Genomic DNA, 21,201 nt, shown 5'->3' with positions numbered 1-21,201 from the left:
ACTTAGACTTGCGCTGGTTTATTTTAGTTATTTGCTTGGCTAGGAAACACAGAAGAGCTGAAGTGATTAGTGAAAAAGGAAATTAGAGAAATAAGACAAATTTATACAGTTGAGTTGGAAAATTCAGTTGAGTTGAGAGAAAAGCAGCTGAGATTTGATCCAGATCTGTATTTAAAAAGTGGCTTCTGCAAAGGTTCAGTTTGTTTGGGGAAACACGCCTGGTGAATTTGTGAAAGGGAAAACAAGGTGTGTTCGGTACAAAATGCAACGTGACATCAGAGCTGGAAACTGGCTAATTGGGGAAAACTCGATTTTGTGAGGCCTGCTTTGTTTCAGGGAGGGGCAGCCAGCCGTCAGGCATGGGACTGCCTCAGTCTCAGCTGACTGGATGATGCTGCTGCTGCTGCTGAGATACAAAGCAAACAGTTTGGGAGGATTTCTAGGCTGCAGACGTCATTCTTTTGAGAAAGTAACATATAGTTTTGCTATTCCAAGAATTCGGTCATGTCCAGTCAGGTCTTTGGTTCTGTTGTTGTCAATGTTTGAATGTCAACTGGATTTAAAAAAAAACCTTGCCTGGGTCCAGACCTTCAAATCCACTGAGTTGATTGATTATTGGAAGTGGGGTATAACGAGTTGACAGTTCTCTTTTATCAGGCTATGAAAAACCCAACAGATGCAGAAAGATGTTACAGACACCCTCCATCCTTGAAGAGATAATCTATACTAAAATACTTCTAGAATTGTGTTTTTTTTAAGGATATTTCCAAAGTTACTATGTTTTTTTTGTGTAGGGTTAAGAATCGAGAACTGGCTCAGTTGAGAACCGGTTCCAAATTGTCTGATCAATCAGAATTGTATGCCTCCAAGCTTATCAGTTCCTTTTATCAAAGCCAGCATGTTTTTCTGACTCAGACTTCTGATCATTGCCCACATCTCACATCTGTCACATTATGTTTGTGTGGGTTTGATTAGTGTTATTTTGATTTTGTTTATTTGTTTATCCTAAAAGAGTAGTGAGTGAGTAGTGTGGTGTGTAAGGCTGTGGCTTCCTGACACATCTATTATTTAAAAACATACACTTTACACAAACATATTGGCAGACTGATATATCTGTCAGGCTCTAGCAGAAATGGAAATATTTTTCCCAGGACATGATATGGATCCATCTTGAAGATTGTTGTATTAACAGGCCCAATCTCTTCTTCTTCTTCTGTTCTATTTCCTGCAGATTAGACGCTTGACAGCAGGTGGAACCAGTTTGCACATGTCAAAAAAAAGTCATACTCTGATTAAATGCTTTGGGGCATGTAAACACACATTTTATGGGATCACTTTATTTAACGTCCAGGTAAACAGTAAAATTGGAATCTCTAATCAGATTTCGGTCGGTTGAGAAATATTGTCCATGTAACTGTAATTCAATCTGATTATAAATCACTGATTAAAGTAGAAAAAGATTAGACAAGCAACTCAAAGTATTTCATCATGAATCACCTCAAATTAGTTGAACATCACAGAGTGAGGAGATCTGACAGAGGAGGAGCTACAAAGTTGAAGTTATCTGGATGGATGTTGGCATCCACTCACAAGGGCCTCCTTTTATCCTTCATGAGAAGCTTTATGTCAGACTTTAAAACTGAGCAGCTGCTTCTGAGCGTCCTCAGATCCTCGGTGGGAGCCTTCAGTGCTCCGCTGCCAGAACGACTCTTCATATTAAATCTCAGTGAGTGTCGGACTTCCCCAGCCACTTTATTGAATTCACTTAGTGACATTTTGAACCTGGATGCAGTCTGGAAAAGGCAGGGAGCAGGAGGAGGGGGCTGCTGTGGAGAAAACAACGAGGCCTCACAAAACTTTTTGAAAACAGCGTTGCCACCAAAGAGGCATAATGCCTCATTGTGGAGGCTGAATGTGGCTGATTGTGTTTGCTGGAGAATCTGGAAGGAAGAGGGAGGGGAGGCAGGACGCATGTGATGTTTGAAGTCAACCTGATTGTGATAAAAAAAAAAAAAAATTGATTTTTGCCCTGGATACAGCAGAACACACAAGATGTTAGTGATGTGACGTCAGTGAGTGATTTATATTGAAGGGATGGGAGGCAGGAAGTGGAGTCTGGTGGCTGAGTCCTGTATCCAGAGGTGACAGTGTGTTACTGTGTGTGTGTGTGAACTTTAGCGCACACAAACACTTAAACACTCGAGTCCTCGGCCAGAACTGATAACACGTTATCTAACCTCAGTGTGATGCATCATGTGATGTCGGTCGCGCTGCTGTTGCTGGCTGCAGGATGCCGCAGTGCGTGCGTGTGTGTGTGAGTGTGTGTGTTTGTGTCACACTGGCTCTATTTGTTCAGCTCTCAGTTTGTGCTTGTCTTCTCTCCGGTGTTTTCCTGCTGCCTTCAGGAAGCAGCTTTCAGGACGGCCCGATGGGTTTCCTGGCAGGACCCTCCTCCCTCCCAGTTCCTACTGGGAGACAATGGGAGGTCTCCCACAGGGGCATGAAGGGGTTGAGTGTGTGTGTATGTGTGTGTAGTTATGAGGGGGATTTATTGGGGGAGTAGTGGGCTTCCCATCAGGAAACTGCAGATTTATCCCAGCAGCAGAGAGGCCCACTTGTGTGTGTGTGTGTGTGTGTGTGTGTGTGTGTGTGTGTGTGTGTGTGCTTGTATTTCTCTGTCTATTAGGCCTAAATGTCCTCACAAGGATAAGGACATGAAAGAAATCATCTCCTTGCTCTACAAGAGATTAAGTTCAGGATTAGCAGTTGGTTTTAGGTTTAAGATTAACTGAGATGAGAGTTAAAGTTAAGTAAATGTGCATTTACATTGAGATACTGTTTCCTGCCTCAGAAAACAACAAGTAAGTTGAAGTTCAAAGTTCACTCTTGACCTTGGAAACAGAATTTATGCAACAATCACACCTCAGGGTCCATATAGGAGCTCTTTTGAAGCTTTTGAGGGTCATTGAGATGTGCACACTTCCATTTTTCTGACCACTTCTTGTCCATGTTGGCCTCTTGACTTTGTAAATGGAAGTTGAGAAAATAATCTCAACTCAAGGTCCACTTAGACTGACAAGTCAGTTTCAAAATGCTTCGCTTTAATAGAGACTGAGGACAGTCTTCCAGCTTTTGTTATTAAAACTGGGTGGAAATGATGAGTTTTAAATAAACTCCAATCAAAGTCTTTAGGATGGCCCCTCATATTCATGTGCTGTTAAGGCGTTTTCTTGAAGAAATGTAAAGTGGTAGGAGTGAGTGAGGTATGCTTTATGATTGGGCTACCACGGTGTATCCTGGGGTTCTCGGTCAGATCCAATGAGGATAGAGGAATAGCAATGTGTATCGTACCCAGGTCCATGCTCTTACCCAGATATGGTCACTTCTGGCTTAAAAAAAAAAACATGATGGTGATGGTCATAATGTCAAACTCAAGGGTTCATAAACCAATGGGTGAAGTCACTGTGGGTTTACGCTTGTTTTTGACTGAACAATGGTTCAAAACCCCCAAAATATTCAATTTACTATTATTTAGAAAAGTGAAACGTGGCAAATCCTTAATTTTGAGGAGCTGGATGTTCAAATGTTTTGAAATCATTTACATCCATTATCTAAATGGTTGCCGATAATAAAGTTTCCTTTGATTGACTAATTAATTAATTATTTCAGCTATAAAACTTTTATAGAAAGATAAGACTCGACTGAAAGTGAAATCAGTGAATGTCCTCACTATAGTGATCCTCTTGTGTATGTGGGTATGTGTGGTATTCATATAGGGGTGGAGGCCTGTATTTGTGGTTGGTATCTCTCTCTGTGTGTGTGTGTGTGTGTGTGTGTGTGTGTGTGTGTGTGTGTGCAGATTTCTGAATGGGTTTTTTCTCATGTAAAGCAGTCGGAGGGTAAAAGTTGCTGTCAGAGAGACGATGCCGGCTTCACTCCCCCCTCCTCATCTGTCACATTGAGCCTTTTCCTCTCTGGCTTCTCTTCTCGGGAAAAGGGTGGCGTGGGGATGAGGTCACTGTTTGAAAACATGGCCCTGCGCCTCGAACCAGCACAACATTTCCTCTTCCATGAAGCGAACTGAACACAGGACAACCTGATGTCCTCTTCTGCATTAGCAACACGTCCGTGAGTCTGCTCTGGGACGACATGGTACTTCTCCACTCGTCACATGTTCCTACTGAACCCGAGGGGAAAAACTGTATCAATAACAAACTGTATTCTGTATTTGTCACTGAAGTACTGAGTATTCCTAAATCTGCTCCAACAGTTTTAAACTTCTGCTCCACATTAAATCTTCGACAACATGCAGTGCTGTGTTTCCAGTGTAAAGTGAACCGCTCATTTAGTTTTTGGCTCTGACTGCTAAACTAGTTTTGGTCAGTATATGTTGATGATTCTCTTAATTCCACTTTATTACATCTTAGTTTTATTTTTGTAGGTTTAGGTATAATAAAACAGTATTTACAACACAATAATGTCCAAAAAAAGTCCACGAGGGGAAAACAAACTTGAGCAATCATGTTAATAAAAATGGGTTTTAAACAAAGACAGATATAACAAACTTGTCTGAAAGACAAAATGAAGACAAATGATTAAATTACCCAACTATCCTTTGTAAACATCAGTGTATCTGTACTTGTTGACATTTACTGGACTTGTATAGTTGTGCACGCTCAGTTTTACTCTTTATTACTGATGTTTTAATTGTTCTCACTTTGTGTTAAAATGTCCAAATTAAGTGGTTTTCAATTAGGGCTGTATTAACATCAGAGTCTTTAAGTTAAACAGATTTGACTGTTTAATGCAAAGATTTGACTATTTGTTCCTTTTACTTTAAGTTCAGCATCACACTAACCGATATCTACAGGAGTTTCATGCTGTCAGCAGCACGGCAGGAGAAACAGCGTGGGATTTTATAACTGAACTCACTTCTGACCAATCAATCTTTTGTTTTCACATGACCAATAAAGGCATTAATGACAGAGAGAGAATAAAAGTGTGCATCCCGGTGCACAATGAAGCATCTCTCCTGTCTGTTCTTCTCAGCAACACAATGTTTTTTTAAGGAAAGAAACAACTTAAAGTATTGCAGTTAATGCTTGACAAGAAGGCACGAATGATTAAAAATTCATTGAAGCGATTTCACTTCTCCCTGTTTGCAAAATGTGTTAACTGACAGCTCAGAAATAGTAGCCAACAGCTAGGGGTGTGCGATATGACCATATTAGATCGTGAAGGATTAGAACGTGTAGACGATCTGCCAAAGTGAGGAGATCGTATGGATCGTTCAGGGGTCCCTAACAGGCGGACCCACACGCCGTCCTATATGGACCCGGACCTATAACCAATAAAATATTAAGAGATTTTAAAATTTGACGGGACGCGTCTATTTTAACTGGCGCAACTTTTCTAGTCTTTCCGGCGCTGGTTTATCTGATCAGGAAACACACAGACCAACTGCAGAGAAGCTGCGTGTGGAGGAGACTGTTGTTAATGACGGAGTTTATTACAACAGAAACTAACGTGATGGTTAATGACGTCGACACCAACCAGATGCTCTTATAAAATTAAACAACTATATAAGGAGGCCTATACGTAAAACAGGAGAGTCTGTGTTTCTCTGAGAGAAACTTTCAGACCTTCTCACAGCAGAGTGAACAGGTGAGGGAGGAGAGGAGGGCAGACTGATCACTAATCAATCACTGATACCGTCGTCCTCTCGGACTGATTAAAAAAATAAAAATGCCAAAATTGGTGACAAACCAAACCTGTGTGTTCACACAAATAAAGTCTTTGTGTGAAACACTGCAGAGTGTAACACCGTGCTGTTTAAAGACAGTCTGCTGTCTGTAGTTTGACAGAGACAGAGGGTCGTGTCTACAAGGGAACCTTAGACCCGCGAATGATCGCGCGAGTTTGATTATTTTAGTAGAAATAACGGACACAAATCTCGCGAGAGTTGCGCAAATAAATAGTTACCTTCTAGACACGAGCGAAAAAGGTGCGCAGCTCCAAAAATAGAAAATCATGTGGTGGTGCAGATGTTTTAATGTGGCGGGCCGCCATAAATAAAACTATTCACTGAACCACAGAGAGTCACTGAAACACTGATCACTGACCTGCTGTGATGAAAAAAATACTCACATTCTTTACTTAGGTATTTTTACATTGTGGTATTAGTGTTTTTATTTAATTACAGTTTTAAAATCTTACATGTTATTGTTTCCTTTTTTTGAAAAATCAACATTTTTATTGCTGTTGTTGTACTTTAATGGTATTCCCCTGGGGGACAGGGGACTGGTTTATCAGAAGAAAAATGTTGTGATTTTAACATGTTAACAAAACATTCTGGTGACTGTTTCAGTTAAAAGAGTTAGTTCCATCCTCTGTTTGTGGTTTCTGCAGACTTTACCTTTACTTTTACCTTTGTGCTTGAAAAAAAAAGTAGGAATTAAAATAAAAACAATAAATGTAAATCTAAATACATAGCATAATACATAATATAAATACATGTAAGATTGTGATAAAATCAAAATCGTGATTTTATAATAAAAAAATCGTGATATGATATTTTTGCCATATCGCCCACCCCTACCAACAGCCGGGACAAATGCACACAATGTTGATTAATCTTCCCCTCACTTTAGTCAAAATAGCGTACTTTTTAAGGCAGTCTGGGGATATTGCCATTACTGATGTGTTCACAAACATCTGCTGTTTATCCTGGCAGGTAAACACATAGTTTGCATTACAGGGACCCAAATGATGTACTTAAATCAGTTGTGTTCACACTGCTGACAAAATGTGGTCACATACAGTCCAGACCATTTCCAAATGTGGTCTTGGCGATCGGACCTCAAATGCGTCCTCAATGCGTCTAGGGTGCCCTCACATATTTACTTTGAGCTGTCCACTTGGGATCAGATCACCCAGGATGCATTTTAATGTGGGGTCTGAAAAGACTCTTGACAGTCATCGCTGGAGCAGAGTGTCACAGCAGCCAACAGACTGGAGTCACACTGCCTTTCCTCACACTGCCCGCCATTTCTATCAACTTTCTACACTTCCATCACAGTTAGTCGTGTGATTTAAGGTTGTTTTAAGACTCGGTCTGTAAAATTTGCAGCCTGCCATGATGTTGCTCCTGCGTTAGTCTCCTGTATTGCTCTAGAGTGACAAAGAAAAAAAAAGAAAAAAAAAAGAAAAAAAAAAAAAATTTAAATGAACAAACTACAATAAGCAGACTTCTCCATAATATATTATCATCATAGTTTTCTACTGTAGGAGCATTTTTTTCAGCCTCTCTTCACTCAGAGCTCTGACTTTATTTTAAACTTTTGGGTGAGCTGTTGCAGTCATGATTGCAGTGTTGCATTAAAACTGAATCAAGAATGTCATGTGATTTGCAGCCATGGAAATAAATACAGATGTCTGAGGCTGTTTATTCAGTCTGAGGAACAATGAAGTTTATCTGTTCACAATAGAACCTCTTTAGGCGTTTACTAAATTAACTTGGCATGACCACAATGTGTTCGCTGAAATTTGTAGTGTGAACATTGTGTTTGTCTGACTGTAGGATCCCTTGACTCTGTGTGTGTGTGTGTGTGTGTGTGTGTGTGTGTGTGTGTGTGTGTGTGTACACTATAATAGACTTTTGGATGTTTCAGTGAATATCTGTGCTCATATGTTTGTGTTTATGCAGGTTTCGCAAGTTTTCACTGTCTTTCTGTTGCTGTGTGTGCAATCAGGAATATGTTTATGGGCCTTTTTGTAATTTTGTTTTTGGCGTGTGTGAGTGTCATTATGATCATTGGCACACTGGTGTGTGTGTGTGTGTGTGAGAGAGAGAGAGAGAGAGAGAGAGAGATTCGACAGCGTGGCTCTCAGCTGGTCAGGACTTGGGGTGTAGAGGGAAGGAATGCAGCTTCTCTGTAATTTGCTGTCTGTCATCAAATCAGAGAAAAACAGCAACACTGCTTGGTGGTGGGGGGGTGGGGGGGTGGGGTGGGGGGGGGCAAAATGAGTCATGTGAGGAGGGTAGAGATGAAGAGGTGAGAAAGAGACAAAAGAAATGGAAGTAAGGAAGAGGTGCAGGATAATGAGGAATGAAAGAATCAAGAGTATAAAAGAAAGAGAAGAGACGTAGAGCAGAAAGAGAAAACACAAATTGATTTTGCAACATACTGTACAGCTCAAGTTGATGAGTAATGCTCTACAGACATGGATATTTATCAACATTTGATAAGTTATTGGTAGTAAAACACGACAGTCTACAATATGGTGGCCCTTGCAGCAGCAGACATCTTTCTTGTTGTATTTTTAAATTGTTTATCTTGGTTTTTCTTTGATGGTTGACGAATAGAGAAAGTAAAGTGGATAATTGTGTCTTTCAGCACTGTAAGAAAGGTTTGTGATACTATTTCAGGAAAATAATGGTGTAGATTCTGTCAGTCTAGTTCTGTTAAACCCAACAATTCATCCTTTAAATTACAATACTTATATATGGACTTGGTTATTCAGCATATTTTCTGGCTTTTTCCAGTACAGGAACCCGGAGCTGCCCAAAAACCTGAACTTTTAGGAACCTCTGGGGTATTTGTTCTGGGTTTTAGGTATTTGTTCTCGGTTCTGCCCTGGGTTTCCACTGTGTTGTTGTGTCACATCCACCTTTATTAATTGTGGTGTTTGGATTCAGTACCACGTGGAACTACATTAGTTGATTTATCAATTGTTTGTCAACTATTAAATTACTTACCAGGTACTTTGATACAAAACTATTCGAACAAATGTATTAACAATCTTTCTTTTTAAGGAAAAATGTCCAAATTATGTGAGCTAAGCTTCGTAAATGTGAATACCTTCTGGTTTATTTTGTCCTCTATGACAGCAAACTGAGTATCTTATATACTGACAAAAAAGGACATTTGAAGACATCTACTTGGGCTCAACATATTTAACAATTTTCTGACATTTTACAGACCAAACAACTAATCAATTGGTCAAGAAAATGATGGACAGATAACTTGATAATGAATAAAATTTAGTTAATACCAACTCAAGAGAAGTGCTGAATTTTCCAGAAGAAAACGCAGCGGAAATCCAGTGACAATGTCTGCACATTAAGTTAGGACAGTTAATTTCCAGCAGTGAAGGAGGCCTAAAACTGGATTTTTTTAATAGTCCATCCATCCTGTCAAATTAACAGAAAATTAACCAAATTAGGGGAATTGGTTCAAGATCCTTTGAATCTGCTCTCAAGTGAACCAGCCTGCATTTCCACCAGTTTTGAGTACTGTATTTAAGGATGTCATCAACACAGGGTGATGCACAATGCAACCTGTAGAATATGTTCAAAATTAGCTGCTTGAATCAGAATGGAGCTGCTTCTGTGTTGCTGGAATATGTTTAAGGTGTCTTTGTCTGGTATGTTGCTCTTATGAGAATCCAACAGTCCTGGAGCTTTATTGTTCCCAAGCATCCAGCGTTTCCGATCTGATTTCATGTGTGTTATTGCTCTGATGATCTGCAGCACATCTTAATAAAAGTCTTATCGTCACGTGTACGTGACATTCTTTTTAATGTTAAATTTGGTTCTAAATATAAATGATGTAGTACCTACAGTAAATGCCTGCATACAGTGCCAGTTATGATGTCACATTGAAACTGTCCAGCCTCAAAGTGCTGTTTGTTTTCTGTTTAAAGACACATACTTTGGTGTCATTGATATAAAGCATATCACAGCTCTATTCGATTTGTAGTAAGACCAGTTCATATAAAGAAGAAAGGAAGGGAAGAGTAAACAACTTTGACATTACCAAATTTTGACAGAAACTGTATCTGAGTATCTAAATGTAATCCACCCGACTTATTTAAGAGAAGTGCAAACAGTGAGCTGAATTTACATCAACTGAAGCCAAATTGGTTTCAACTTCAGGCAGAATTACATGTTGCTAGAATCTCCCAATAAACAAACCACCTTTGAATCATGTGACTTCTTTATAAGCTCTGGCCAGCTTGTGTTTGATCCTAAACAAATCCAATACAAAAACTCTGAGTACAGTAAACAACCTCTTTCTGGTTTCGACCAAAGTCAACCAACAATATGAGGTCACATCCTTGAAAACCTTTTTAGTACTTGTCTGACTTGTGTGTGATTGATGGGTCTGGATGCTGCAGCATCATGTTTACTGTGGTTTGACCTGAGAGAAGAAACTGTTACTGACACTGAGGAGAAACAGAGCCGTGGCTGATAAGAAGACACTATGCAGAAACGTCGTTATCAGTTAGACAAGATTCTTTCTTTTTTCTTTTCACTGTGTGTTTCAATAATCCATTGTCCATAGTGACACATAATGTAATTTGTCATAATTCTGTCTTAATGTTGTGGTCTTTACTTTGCCAATAAGCTGTCTGCTGCCGTCTGAGCTGACAGATGATGTGTGTGTGTGTTTATAGGTTATCAGTAGTCAGTCAGCTAGAGGCACGACCTGCGTGTTGCAACAGCATGTGTTAGGAATGTGCCTGAGGCTGCTGGAAAACACATCTGTGTGTGTGTGTGTGTGTGTGTGTGTGTGCGCGCTGCTACAAGAGTGGATGTTTCAAACAAATTGACTGTGGGTACCTGAGGCTGAGGTTTTGTGTGTGTGAGGTACAAGTTACTGAAAGTTAATATTTCAAAGTGTATCTATATTTTTGTGTTAAATCTTTCTCTTTGTTTAAAAGAAGAAACCGAGATTTGCACTTAAATCAGGCACAGGTTTTATACGGTCTACACAGACAGCAACCCCTATAATTTTCTTTTTAAACACACACACCTGTGATAGTGAGGTTTGTAGCGGTGCAGGTGGATACACAAGTTGTCAAAGTGTCCTGTTGTCCAGCGTCAAGGCATTTTTATATTTGCATCCTGAGGCGGCCACATCCTGGCTTCTCTAACATCACTTTTTCTTCATCACATGATGGGACACGATGTTTGTCTTTGTTATTTAATAATGCTGATATTATCTATTGTAGAAATTAGAGTACTTTTCCATCTCAACGTTTGACAGTCTGGTGACAACAGCTGGAAAGATTGAATCTGGAGTGTTTGCCTTGAATGGCAGTCTTGCTACTCACTCTGTATGGTATCTGCTAGATACCATACTGTGTAACTGCAAAAAACATCAAGGAATGATAATACAACAATAAAAAGTCCATGTTACGATTTTTTTCATGTCATAAAAAAAAGAAAAATGATATGTACAGCATTTTGTTTGTATAAAATTAGGCATTTGTTAATGTGATGTTATGGTATTTGATATATTGTTAGGTCAACACATAAGTCAGAACTTGTAACACATATATATAGTTTAGACCACTCCTTGGTAAAGATTCTGCAAGTATGTGAAACTCCACCAGAGAGATTAAACACCATTCTTACACAAAATACTCACTAATTTGGTGTTTTGATGATGGTGGTAAAGAGTGTTTGCATGTCGGTCCCAAATCTCAAATGTGCAGGTTGGGATCTGGTAGCTGAAGGCCATAGTATGATTCACATCACTTTAAAATCATTCAGCGAGTCTCTGTCCGATGTATGAAACTGTCTGCATCTGTTGTGTTTGTCACTTGTATTTTCACCTCTTTTATCTGGTTAATATGCTTCACAGTATGTAATATACTGTTGATGTACCTCTGAATCGTGATGTGTTTGTGACCGTCGCCGTATGTCTCTCTCTTTCTCAGGGCTGCGTGTAGCAAAGAGGAGGGAACCAGCCTGAACTCCAGCTGCATGAATCGTTCACTGAGCGGCTGAGAGGTGAGGTCTTCTTCCCCACTATGTAAACAGCACTTATTGCACTGTTTCAATCAGAATAAAGCCAATGCTTCCTTATGTTCTCTGTAATTGTTATACAATTATACAAAAAGTATCCAGCTTTTGCAGTTTTCCACTTGCCGTAGGAACTTGTGCTAACTGGGAGCTCGTTTCCTGCAGCACAGGAGGTGTTTTATATTTCCTGTCCTATTCTGAACAAAAATAATCATGTTAGTATGAACTATGAACAAAGAAGAGCCCTCAGCTTTTGTTTATTCTGATGAGACATTTGGAACAGATCAAAGTTTCAGTCACCATCAGACTTTTATGACTTGATTCCTACTTTAAACTAAAACATTTTAAAAGGTAAAGTTTGCTTTATAATGTTCAATATTGTTTTTAAATAAAGTCTTATAACTTTTAAAATTGAGGTGTTTTACAATGCAGTCAGTCCCCAGTTTCTCTGTCTGACATGTATGATAAATGTACATCATGCCAAAAGGAAATAATGGATTTCCCAGTGAAGCAGGTTTAGTGGTCTTGTGGTGAGAAGAATCCTGTGGTTTTTCAGAAGAGTTGGATTGTGTGGTTGTTAATGGAGCAGCTGTATTGTGGATTTTGGACACTGTTCAGCTCTTTGTTGTTGACTTTGTTCTTCACTCTGTGCTAGACGTTTTTATACAGATACATACATTTGAATTTTTGGCATGAATCTCACACATTTAGTGACTTACAAGGACTCCTCCCATTTAAGTCACAGTTTTCCCATATAGATCATCTGACAGCTCAAGCAACCACTGGTAAGGAGTTTGAGAGCTCTAAAGTAGGACACACACACAAACACACTGAGGCACAGATGATGTCAGGCTCAACGTCCTTCAACACCTCTAAAGAGGAAAAGTAAACAAGAGAGATTTAACAAACCACTTTATTCTGAAAGGAAGGAATTCACCTGCTTTTGACTTAAGTCACAGGCTGTCACACGTGCTAATGAGCCATAAGAAAACAAACTCCGTCAGGCGCTGCACTTTGTAGTAAGTTTACACCCCCTATAAAAAGGCATCTATGTCCGCTATTTAAGTGGGAGCAAGGAGCCATGTGGTTTGTCTAGAAGTTATATTCTTTTTGTTGTATAAAGTTGTCTCCTATTAAAAAAACATGTTCAGAGGGTGGGCAACATTTGGAGCATGTGATTTTGATGCTTACATAAATATAATTTATATAAAATTGTTGACAGTCAGTAGGTAACAATTGTGCAATGTTTTAAAAATCACATCCTTTTCCTTCCTTCTGGTCTGAGTACAGTCATGACAGATGCATTCATGTCAGTGTGTTTGTTCTTTAGCCAGGTGTTGATTTGAAGCTGTGTGTGTGCTGAAAGGTCCTGTTCCTGAAAAATGACTCAGTCGGTCCAAGTAAACCCAAAGCTGCCTGGTAAGAAACTGCATGGATATACCATTGTTTTTGCATTTCCAACTCATATCCTAATTTCTTTTTTGACTATGAAGATGTGCACATTTTGGCTTCTCTGTGTGCTGTAGTTCTTCCAAACTATTGTTGTAATAAATCAAATAATTAGTTTCAACCTGCCAGTGGCAGGATTGTGGAGTTTACCACAATGGATGGTTCAGATTGTATCACAAACCACAGGAAAAAACTGAAATTGTCTGATTAGTCTTTATGTCACTTGTTCTGTAAAAACCACAGATCAGACACTTTAACCAGCTCCAATGTAATGTCAACACATACATGTTATACTGTTTTCATACTGGTTTAGGTTAGAACCTGAGTATTATTTCTGCTCTTTTGTGAAGAATTTATAATTTTCAGCATGTTGTCCATCTTTATCCATGTAAATAGTGTAATGTATATTCCAGTTACATTTCCTTTTCCCTTCAGATTTGGGTTCTCCCTTCATCTACTCCAGTCAGGAGGAGGCTGACCAGTCCGGCTCCTATTCCGTCCAGACTCCGTATGGTTTCCAGCTGGATCTGGATTTCCTTAAATATGTAGAAGAGATCGAAAGTGGGCACAATATTCGTCGGGCACCTATCAGTTCCCGGCGCTCTGGCAGAGGGGTCAAACTCTCCCAGAGGAGTCCAGGTGTTGGGGGACGAACCAGTGGCTGGACATCCACAGAGTCTCTGGCCTCCCCGGCTAGTGAGGATGGCAGAGCTCCTCCACCGCCGCCACCTCGCAACCGCCTTGGGTCAGCACCATGTGAAGGGCTGTCTCTTTCCCCTGTGACCCTCATAAGTGTTCCTCCACTGTCTGCTGGAACCAAAGTGCCACCCCCTCCACCGCAGCGCAACCCCCGTGTTGAGCGGACTCTGCTAGAAACCAGCCGACGGCTACAACAGGAACAAACCCATCAGCACCAGAATGGTGGTCGCTTCCAGCTTGCAGATCCTCCGAAACAGCTCTTAGCCTCTCCATCTAGTCAGCCTCTGCAGAGCAGCTGGACCAAACCCAGTCCTCAGACCTCTGGGCTCAGCACTCCAGCTGCTGGCACCACAATGACTCCAGTCCCACCCAGCCAGCTGCAGACAGTTAGAGAGCAGATGGCTACAGCCTTAAAACAGCTGAAGGAGATGGAAGAGAGAGTTAAGGGTGTTCCTGCGCTTGAGAGAGAGGTGGCAAAACTTCGTGCTGAGAAAGACATGCTCCTGTTGGCCCTGCAGGAGAAGAAGGTAGCCATAGAGATGGCGCAGCAGAAGCAACCATCAGCAGAGTCCTCTACCCAAACCACAGAGACACTTCAGACTGACCACACTGTTCAGTGTCGACTGACTGCACCAACCTCACCTGGACATAAAGGTCTCGGAAAATCTGGTGAGCTGAAAAGGCTGACTGAGAAATTTGAGGGGAAGGAAGCGAAAACAACAGAACCTTCATCAAAAGTTTTAGTAAGATCTCCGGAAAAAGTATCTGTTGAGAAGAAATCCGTGGCTGTTGGGGATGATGTGCCAATGGACTCTGTTGTTTTTTACTACAGTCAGGGTGTGAAAGATGCTTCTGAGGGCACCAGGGTGAATGTTTGTGAGAAAGGCATTGGAACAGAGGCCCTTCCAGTTCATGAGAAGAGCATACAGGCCAGAGTGGAGACAGAGGAGGCTGAGGTTTGGGTCATGGAGTCACTGCTGGGGCTGACGAGCGAGGCACAGCGGGAGATTGATACCTTACAGGACACCATTAAATTCCAGCAAGAGTCCATTGTGGCTCTAGAGGACCGGCTGAGTGTGGCTGACAAAGACCTGTTGATCTTTAAAGCCCAGATGGAGGAGAAAACCTCCAAAGTCACTTTTGAGAAGGGCGTTCTTGTAAAACCAGACATGAACGATGCACAGGTAGAGACACTGACTCCATCATTGAAGCATGCAGCAATTCTGTGTTGTCCTGAGGTGACCGATGCATGTGTAGGTGAGAGTATAACAGCAGGGCTGATCGAACAAGGCACCCAGACTGATGCTTTGGTGGAAAAAGCAGAACCAGCTCCTCCTGCAGTGGTCAGCACTGGAAGCCAATGGGAGAACTTGTTTGAGGAAAAGACGGAGGAGCAGAAAGTACCAAAGAAGAGGCAGCTGACCATTGCTGAATACAAGGTTTCACCAGAAGAGGAAGTGGTCAGTAAGGCTGAGAAGAAAGAGGAAGATGAAGGAGCGAAGACTGCCACCAGCAACACCAAGACAGGTAAGAACTTAAGGTATATGTCTTTAGCGAGGTTTTAACTTGCAACGCTGCCAGTAATGTAGGAGTTAACTCCCTTCATCAGCAAATAAGACACAGGAACTTGGCTTGGGTCTTGAGGCTTCTCTCTTTTGCTCTCACGACTCCCTGATGCGTAGGCCTGACAGGGAGTCAACTTAGAGCTGGTGGGTCACTGGGCTTGTCATACACTGGAAGAAACTATAACATTGGTGCAAAAACATAATTAGTAAGTGCATTCTGGGGCATTCAGGGGTACATGGTAGAGAGAATGAGTTTAATATACAGACTATGCACTGGTTCATAATAACAAATTTAAGATAAGTTCCTTGTATACTGAGTGTAAGTAAATACTATGTAATGTACCAAGTTTGACATTTCCTTTTTTAAATGGAGACCTATATGCTAATATATGCTTGCCTGTTGGCACTAGTAAATGATATACCAACTGAATGTGTTTTAAATTCAATACATTTAATTATATTGTTCTTCCATGAAGCTTCCTTGAAATTATTCATAGATTTTAGAAAATAAATTGTTATCCACTAATGTATGAAATATTTTCCACTGAGAAATGAGTGAGAAACTCAACTTTTTAAAAAACATTTGGCAAATTGGTTTTATAAAGCAGTTTCAACAGGAAGACAAAAATTTAAAGATACGGCACAATAGTCCAGCAATGGAGACTGACAACATAATTTTGTTTACATGATTTGCCATGAATGAGGAATGCGTTTCTCTGATGAACTCTGAACTATTGTTTGATCCATCTGCTTCCTTTATGGTAACAGGTATGCTGAAATCAATCATGAAGAGGAAGGATGGGAGTAACTCAGGCGAGAATCGCACTGCTGGCAAGAAGAGCCTGCAGTTTGTTGGCATTCTAAATGGAGGGTAGGTAACATGAAACCTAATATTATTTTTTACCCCAGTAAAAATAAAATGAGGGCAGCAGATGGTACTGGAGGTTGGAAATAACACTTTGACAAGATCACAGGTTTGACTATGGAACAAAATGCTTTTTCCTGTTGCCCAAAATGTGAACAGCATAAGTTGCTTTGTATTTAAGCAAATATTTGTGTCTTCCAGGTATGAATCTACATCCAGTGAAGAAGAAGAGGAGGAAGAGGAAGATGAAGACGAAGATGGGAGTTCTTCTGCAGAAAGTGGAGAAGGCGAATGCTTGGACAGCACAGAGGAGGATGAGGCAGTTCTGGAGGAAGAAACATCTGAGGAAGAGCGAAACATCAACCTGGATGAGAGTGACACTGATGAGGAAACGCTGAGAGCCACAAATTACTCATCTGATGCTGTGAAAGAGAAGTATGTTATTTTAGTTGCTGTATTGATGAAACTCTGGAAAATGAGTGTGGTGCTGTGATTGTGAAAGCTAACAAATCGTTGCATGACAAAGAGAAAGTCTTCATCATGTAAATATACACACATTGTATAAATCTGCACTGTATATTGTACAATCCACATACAGTTTTAATGCATAGAAAGCAAAACTATGTACAGAAAGGAGTAAATTGTGTTGTTTGTTACAGGTTTGAGCTGAGTTCAAAGATGCGTGAAGCGTGCCTTATCCTGAAAAACCACCTGAACGATGACATCAAAACTTTGAAGAGTAAGGAAGTGGTGCGTTCCTGCATGCTTCTTCAAACTATTTTATCACAGTTACACATTTAACTTCACCACTTCATGACTGGAATCATGCAAAATCATAATTACTTAAACTTGATGAATGCTATGGGACTGTGTTTTATTGTTTTGGGATATTTTTGGCACCTGCTGCAAACATTAATCGCAAACAATAGGAGCTCCATGTGACAATAACAGAGGAGTCTAGACTGAGAAAAGGCTCAGGAACTGGATCATTGTTGACTTCAACAACAGACGCTATTAAAGACTTCCCTTGACATTCAGTGGAATGTCAGGCTGATATAAACTAATACTACTTTTATTGTACTGCAGGAACTTTCCACAGGGAGTAGAGACCTTTGGAAGAACTGCATTTCCAATGCAGGGATCAGGGTTTACAGCAATGATTTTACTCCCCAAAAAGTCCAAAAGTACAGGAACTTTGGGGGTGGGGCTTACAGCGTAGAAATCCTTTTTGGCTTTTTATGCCCTTATTAGATAGGATAGCTGAAGTAAGGACAGTAGAGAGACAGTGAGGGATGATATGCTGCAAATGCGTTGAACCCACGGCCACTATAGAGAACTCGCAGCCTCAGTACATTGGGCAAACTAGCCAACAGAGGTACAAGGCAACCGTAGTGCTGACCATTTCTGGTTGGCTGACTACTCACATTTCATTTTGCGACCATTTTTAAAAATCTGCAGCTGAAAACTTTTTGTTGGTCATTATTTGTGTTTCAACCCATCAGCAAGAGAGTTACAGAAGAAAGGACATGACATTGCCCAATAATGATCATAGTTGTATGACAAAATGATATGTAAAAACATCTGTTGCCTTTTCATACATTAGTGGACTAATTTGCCTAATCTTCATGGCTCTTTAGGCTGCACTGAAAATGCATCAATGGGCTTAAGGAATCTTTTAGTTCCCATGAGTTCCTTGGACTAAAGATTGACAGTACTTTGGGATGAAACACAACTACTGTTGTTGCCAAAATACACTTTATAAACCATTGTTTTTAATTTAAACAAATCATGAAAACTTGTGTCTGAGAAATTAGCACTTGTACCACAACTTTATTACTGTTTATATGCAGAGATAGATACTGTATATTTCAGATACAGTTTTGCTCATTTGTTTGCAATGTATACTTGTGGATAATATTCCCACCCTCACCTTCAGCTCTCCAGCACCCACACCGTCCAGCTCGAGTGGTTCCGCATCTCTAGCGCCAAGATGGCTCAGTCTTCACGGGTCTCAGACTACCTGATGGCGTTCTCTGAGGTGTCATCAGTGCTGCTGGAGCATGTAGTCAACATGACCGATGGCAATGGTAACACGGCTCTCCACTACAGTGTCTCCCACTCCAATTTCGGTGTGGTGGGGCTGCTGCTGGACACAGGTTAGTAAAGTAATAATCCACTGTATCCAATCCACAATCCTACTGTATTGACTGTTACCATTCAGGCAACAATAATCCAGTTAGTAATCTAACCACTTATTCAAGAAGGGTAAACATTGTTTTAAGTAGTTTTATATAGTAAAAACCTAAATTTTCTTTCTTTTAATGTGTTGAGGTATGAAAGAAATACAGATAAATTACCTTTAAAAATACAACCCAGTTGACTTTATATAAAGTGCAGTGGGTTCAGTATATCTGTGCACTTGTGTATATGCCTAAATGCGTGTTTAAAAAAAACTGTGTTCCTACAGGTGTGTGCAGTGTGGATAAGCAGAACAAGGCAGGCTACACGGCCATCATGCTGGCTGCTCTCTCTACTGTAAAGGAGGAGCAGGACATGGCTGTGGTCAAGAAGCTCTTTGGTCAGGGCAACGTCAACGCCAAGGCCAGCCAGGCAAGTCTGAATCAGTTCCCCTTTTACTGCTGTCATTCCTGTCAGAAGCGTGTCATCTTTGGCATGCAGGCGCCGATTGTCCAAAAAAAAAGGAATTTACAACAAATGAGATTAGTCAGAACATTCATGTTTTGTTCATGTTGTATTCTGAACAATCACGCAATGGTTTCAACATTGGATTGGGACAATTTGTTCTCATACTGTAAAATGTAAAAATACTTGTGCCACTAGTGATTACTTAATATGATATGCAAACATACTGTTCTCTATTTAAAAAAAATAATCACCTGAGAAATGTGAGTGACCAACATGTGTGCAAAAAAGAACACAAAGAGTTACTGTGGATCTGTAGTCAGCTCCATCAGCCAGAGGCATTTTCTCACTTAAGGGCTCCATCCTGGCTCAGCTGACTTTGTTCAGTGAATTAAATCTAATTTGGACACATTAAACTGTTAACATGGAAAATGCAATATAAAACCAAACATAGGGTCAATTTTACATATTACAGGAAAATTAGAAAACATTGTAACTGAGGTGAATGAGCCACTAATTTGATCTGTTAATTGCATTGCATTGGTTAGATGGAGTTTTTGCAGCATTCCTTTCCCCGATCTAAACTTAGGTTTTTCCCTGTTGGTTTAGTATGTGTGTGCTGCAAATGTTTTTGTGTTTGAAATGAAGGCTTTAAATAAAAATAATTTCCGTTTTAGATTAGTCAAAACAAACTAGATTTAAATGAATTTCTTCTTGATTCCTATTGCTAGTTTGAGTGAAGAGGATAATTCTGTATGTTGTTCCCCATTTAGTTCAAAAGGGTAGTGTTATGAAGCACTACATTCAGAGCCAATTGGTTATGGGTTGGACTGGGTTTGGGAATGTGTTGCCTTATTTGACACTTGAGTCATTTGTGTGAATCTGTTGACTTGTTGCGTGCTTTTATCTCTGTGCTTCATCTGATCAGGTTGTGTAGTATATGTGTGTTTGGACACGGCGCCTGACAGGCTCTCACACTGCCAAGTCATAGGACTCTGAATTTATAGCATCACTGGCTATAAATCCAATTACTGGCGCTTGTTATTGTTGCTGTGGGTAACAACACGAGGCACGCAATGCAATTTTAAGGTCAGGAATTTAAGTCATACTATTTCCTGCTTTGTTTTAAGTTTAGCTTTTGGATTGGAGTTTTGCGCTGAATGACATTAGCCAAAGTACTTGTTCGACTTTTTTCTTGAATTAGTGACTCAAAATTTGAAATTTAAAGCCAATCTAGTATCATGAAAGTAGTTTCTTTCTAGTTGAAAGGAAGTAGTTCCCACTGATTCTACAGTAGTTCTGACTGACGGCACTGCAGAAAGAAAGTAGTTGATGAAAGATAGATGATGATAGATGAAAGTGCTCACAACAAGGTGTGTAGATTGTCTTGAGTAGCCGGTCAAGGTTTTTAGAAAGAGGAGCTGGTTTTGAATTTTTCAAATGTTTTTTTCTTTTTTTGGTGCTTTGAGCAACAGAAGTCAAGTGCCATTTAGTTCTATTATGTTGAAGAGAAGGCAGACATCTCTACACCCTATCTGGGTAAGGAAAAACATGTTGTGATTGGGATCAAAATTCAATCAGACCAGATTCTGACTACCTTCGGCAGTGTGACTGGATCGCAGACAGTTATAAATGCAATCTGTGCAATTGAAGTAAACAGGAAAAGCTTGTGTGCTTAGGAAATGTTATCTGTATAAATAAAAATAAAATGCTTAACTTTATTTCTTTAGTTAGTTAATCTTAAGTTTAAGTCAACAGTTTCCTCATTCACATCGTTTCAGATAGAGGAACAATCTGATTGGATCAGTAAATCAGTGTTTTTAAGAAGTGGCCATTTCTTTTTTTCCCCTAAGCTGTAAATGTATAAATGTTCTCATCGCTTAATAAACAACCAAATACAACAAGCTCTCAAAAACTGTACCCTGGTGGAAAGAAATGACATTTATAATTCTTTACCTTTGCAGGCAGGCCAGACAGCATTGATGCTAGCTGTTAGCCATGGTCGGCAGGAGATGGTGCGGGCGCTGCTGGAGTGTGGTGCTGACGTTAACGTGCAAGACGATGAGGGATCCACAGCTCTGATGTGTGCCAGTGAACATGGCCGTGCTGAGATTGTCAAACTGCTCCTGGAACAGCCTGGTTGTGACATATCCATTGTTGATAATGTA

At 40.2% G+C, this 21,201-nt stretch overlaps 1 protein-coding gene across 2 annotated transcripts in view; it reads left to right on the top strand.

The window, feature by feature from the left end:
• Window positions 1–21,201, top strand: part of kank3 (KN motif and ankyrin repeat domains 3) — a 47,326-nt gene that overhangs the window by 11,957 nt on the left and 14,168 nt on the right. Inside the window, exons 2-10 of one of the 2 annotated variants that reach the window (XM_084723149.1) lie at window positions 11,728–11,800; window positions 13,143–13,231; window positions 13,697–15,487; window positions 16,294–16,396; window positions 16,592–16,825; window positions 17,050–17,140; window positions 18,327–18,546; window positions 18,858–19,004; window positions 21,002–21,198. In XM_084723149.1, coding sequence (XP_084579275.1) covers window positions 13,195–13,231; window positions 13,697–15,487; window positions 16,294–16,396; window positions 16,592–16,825; window positions 17,050–17,140; window positions 18,327–18,546; window positions 18,858–19,004; window positions 21,002–21,198 — 2,820 coding nt within the window. In that variant the 5' untranslated portion in view covers window positions 11,728–11,800; window positions 13,143–13,194. The remainder of the gene's footprint in view (window positions 1–11,727; window positions 11,801–13,142; window positions 13,232–13,696; window positions 15,488–16,293; window positions 16,397–16,591; window positions 16,826–17,049; window positions 17,141–18,326; window positions 18,547–18,857; window positions 19,005–21,001; window positions 21,199–21,201) is intronic. The other variant, XM_084723150.1, reaches the window with a different exon arrangement.

This window comes from Lutjanus erythropterus, chromosome 7, assembly GCF_056507025.1.
Source record: "Lutjanus erythropterus isolate fLutEry1 chromosome 7, fLutEry1.hap2, whole genome shotgun sequence".
Lineage (NCBI taxonomy): Eukaryota > Metazoa > Chordata > Actinopteri > Lutjaniformes > Lutjanidae > Lutjanus > Lutjanus erythropterus.
The sequence above is the reverse complement of the archived record's forward strand: the minus strand, read 5'-3'. Positions and strand labels throughout refer to the sequence as shown.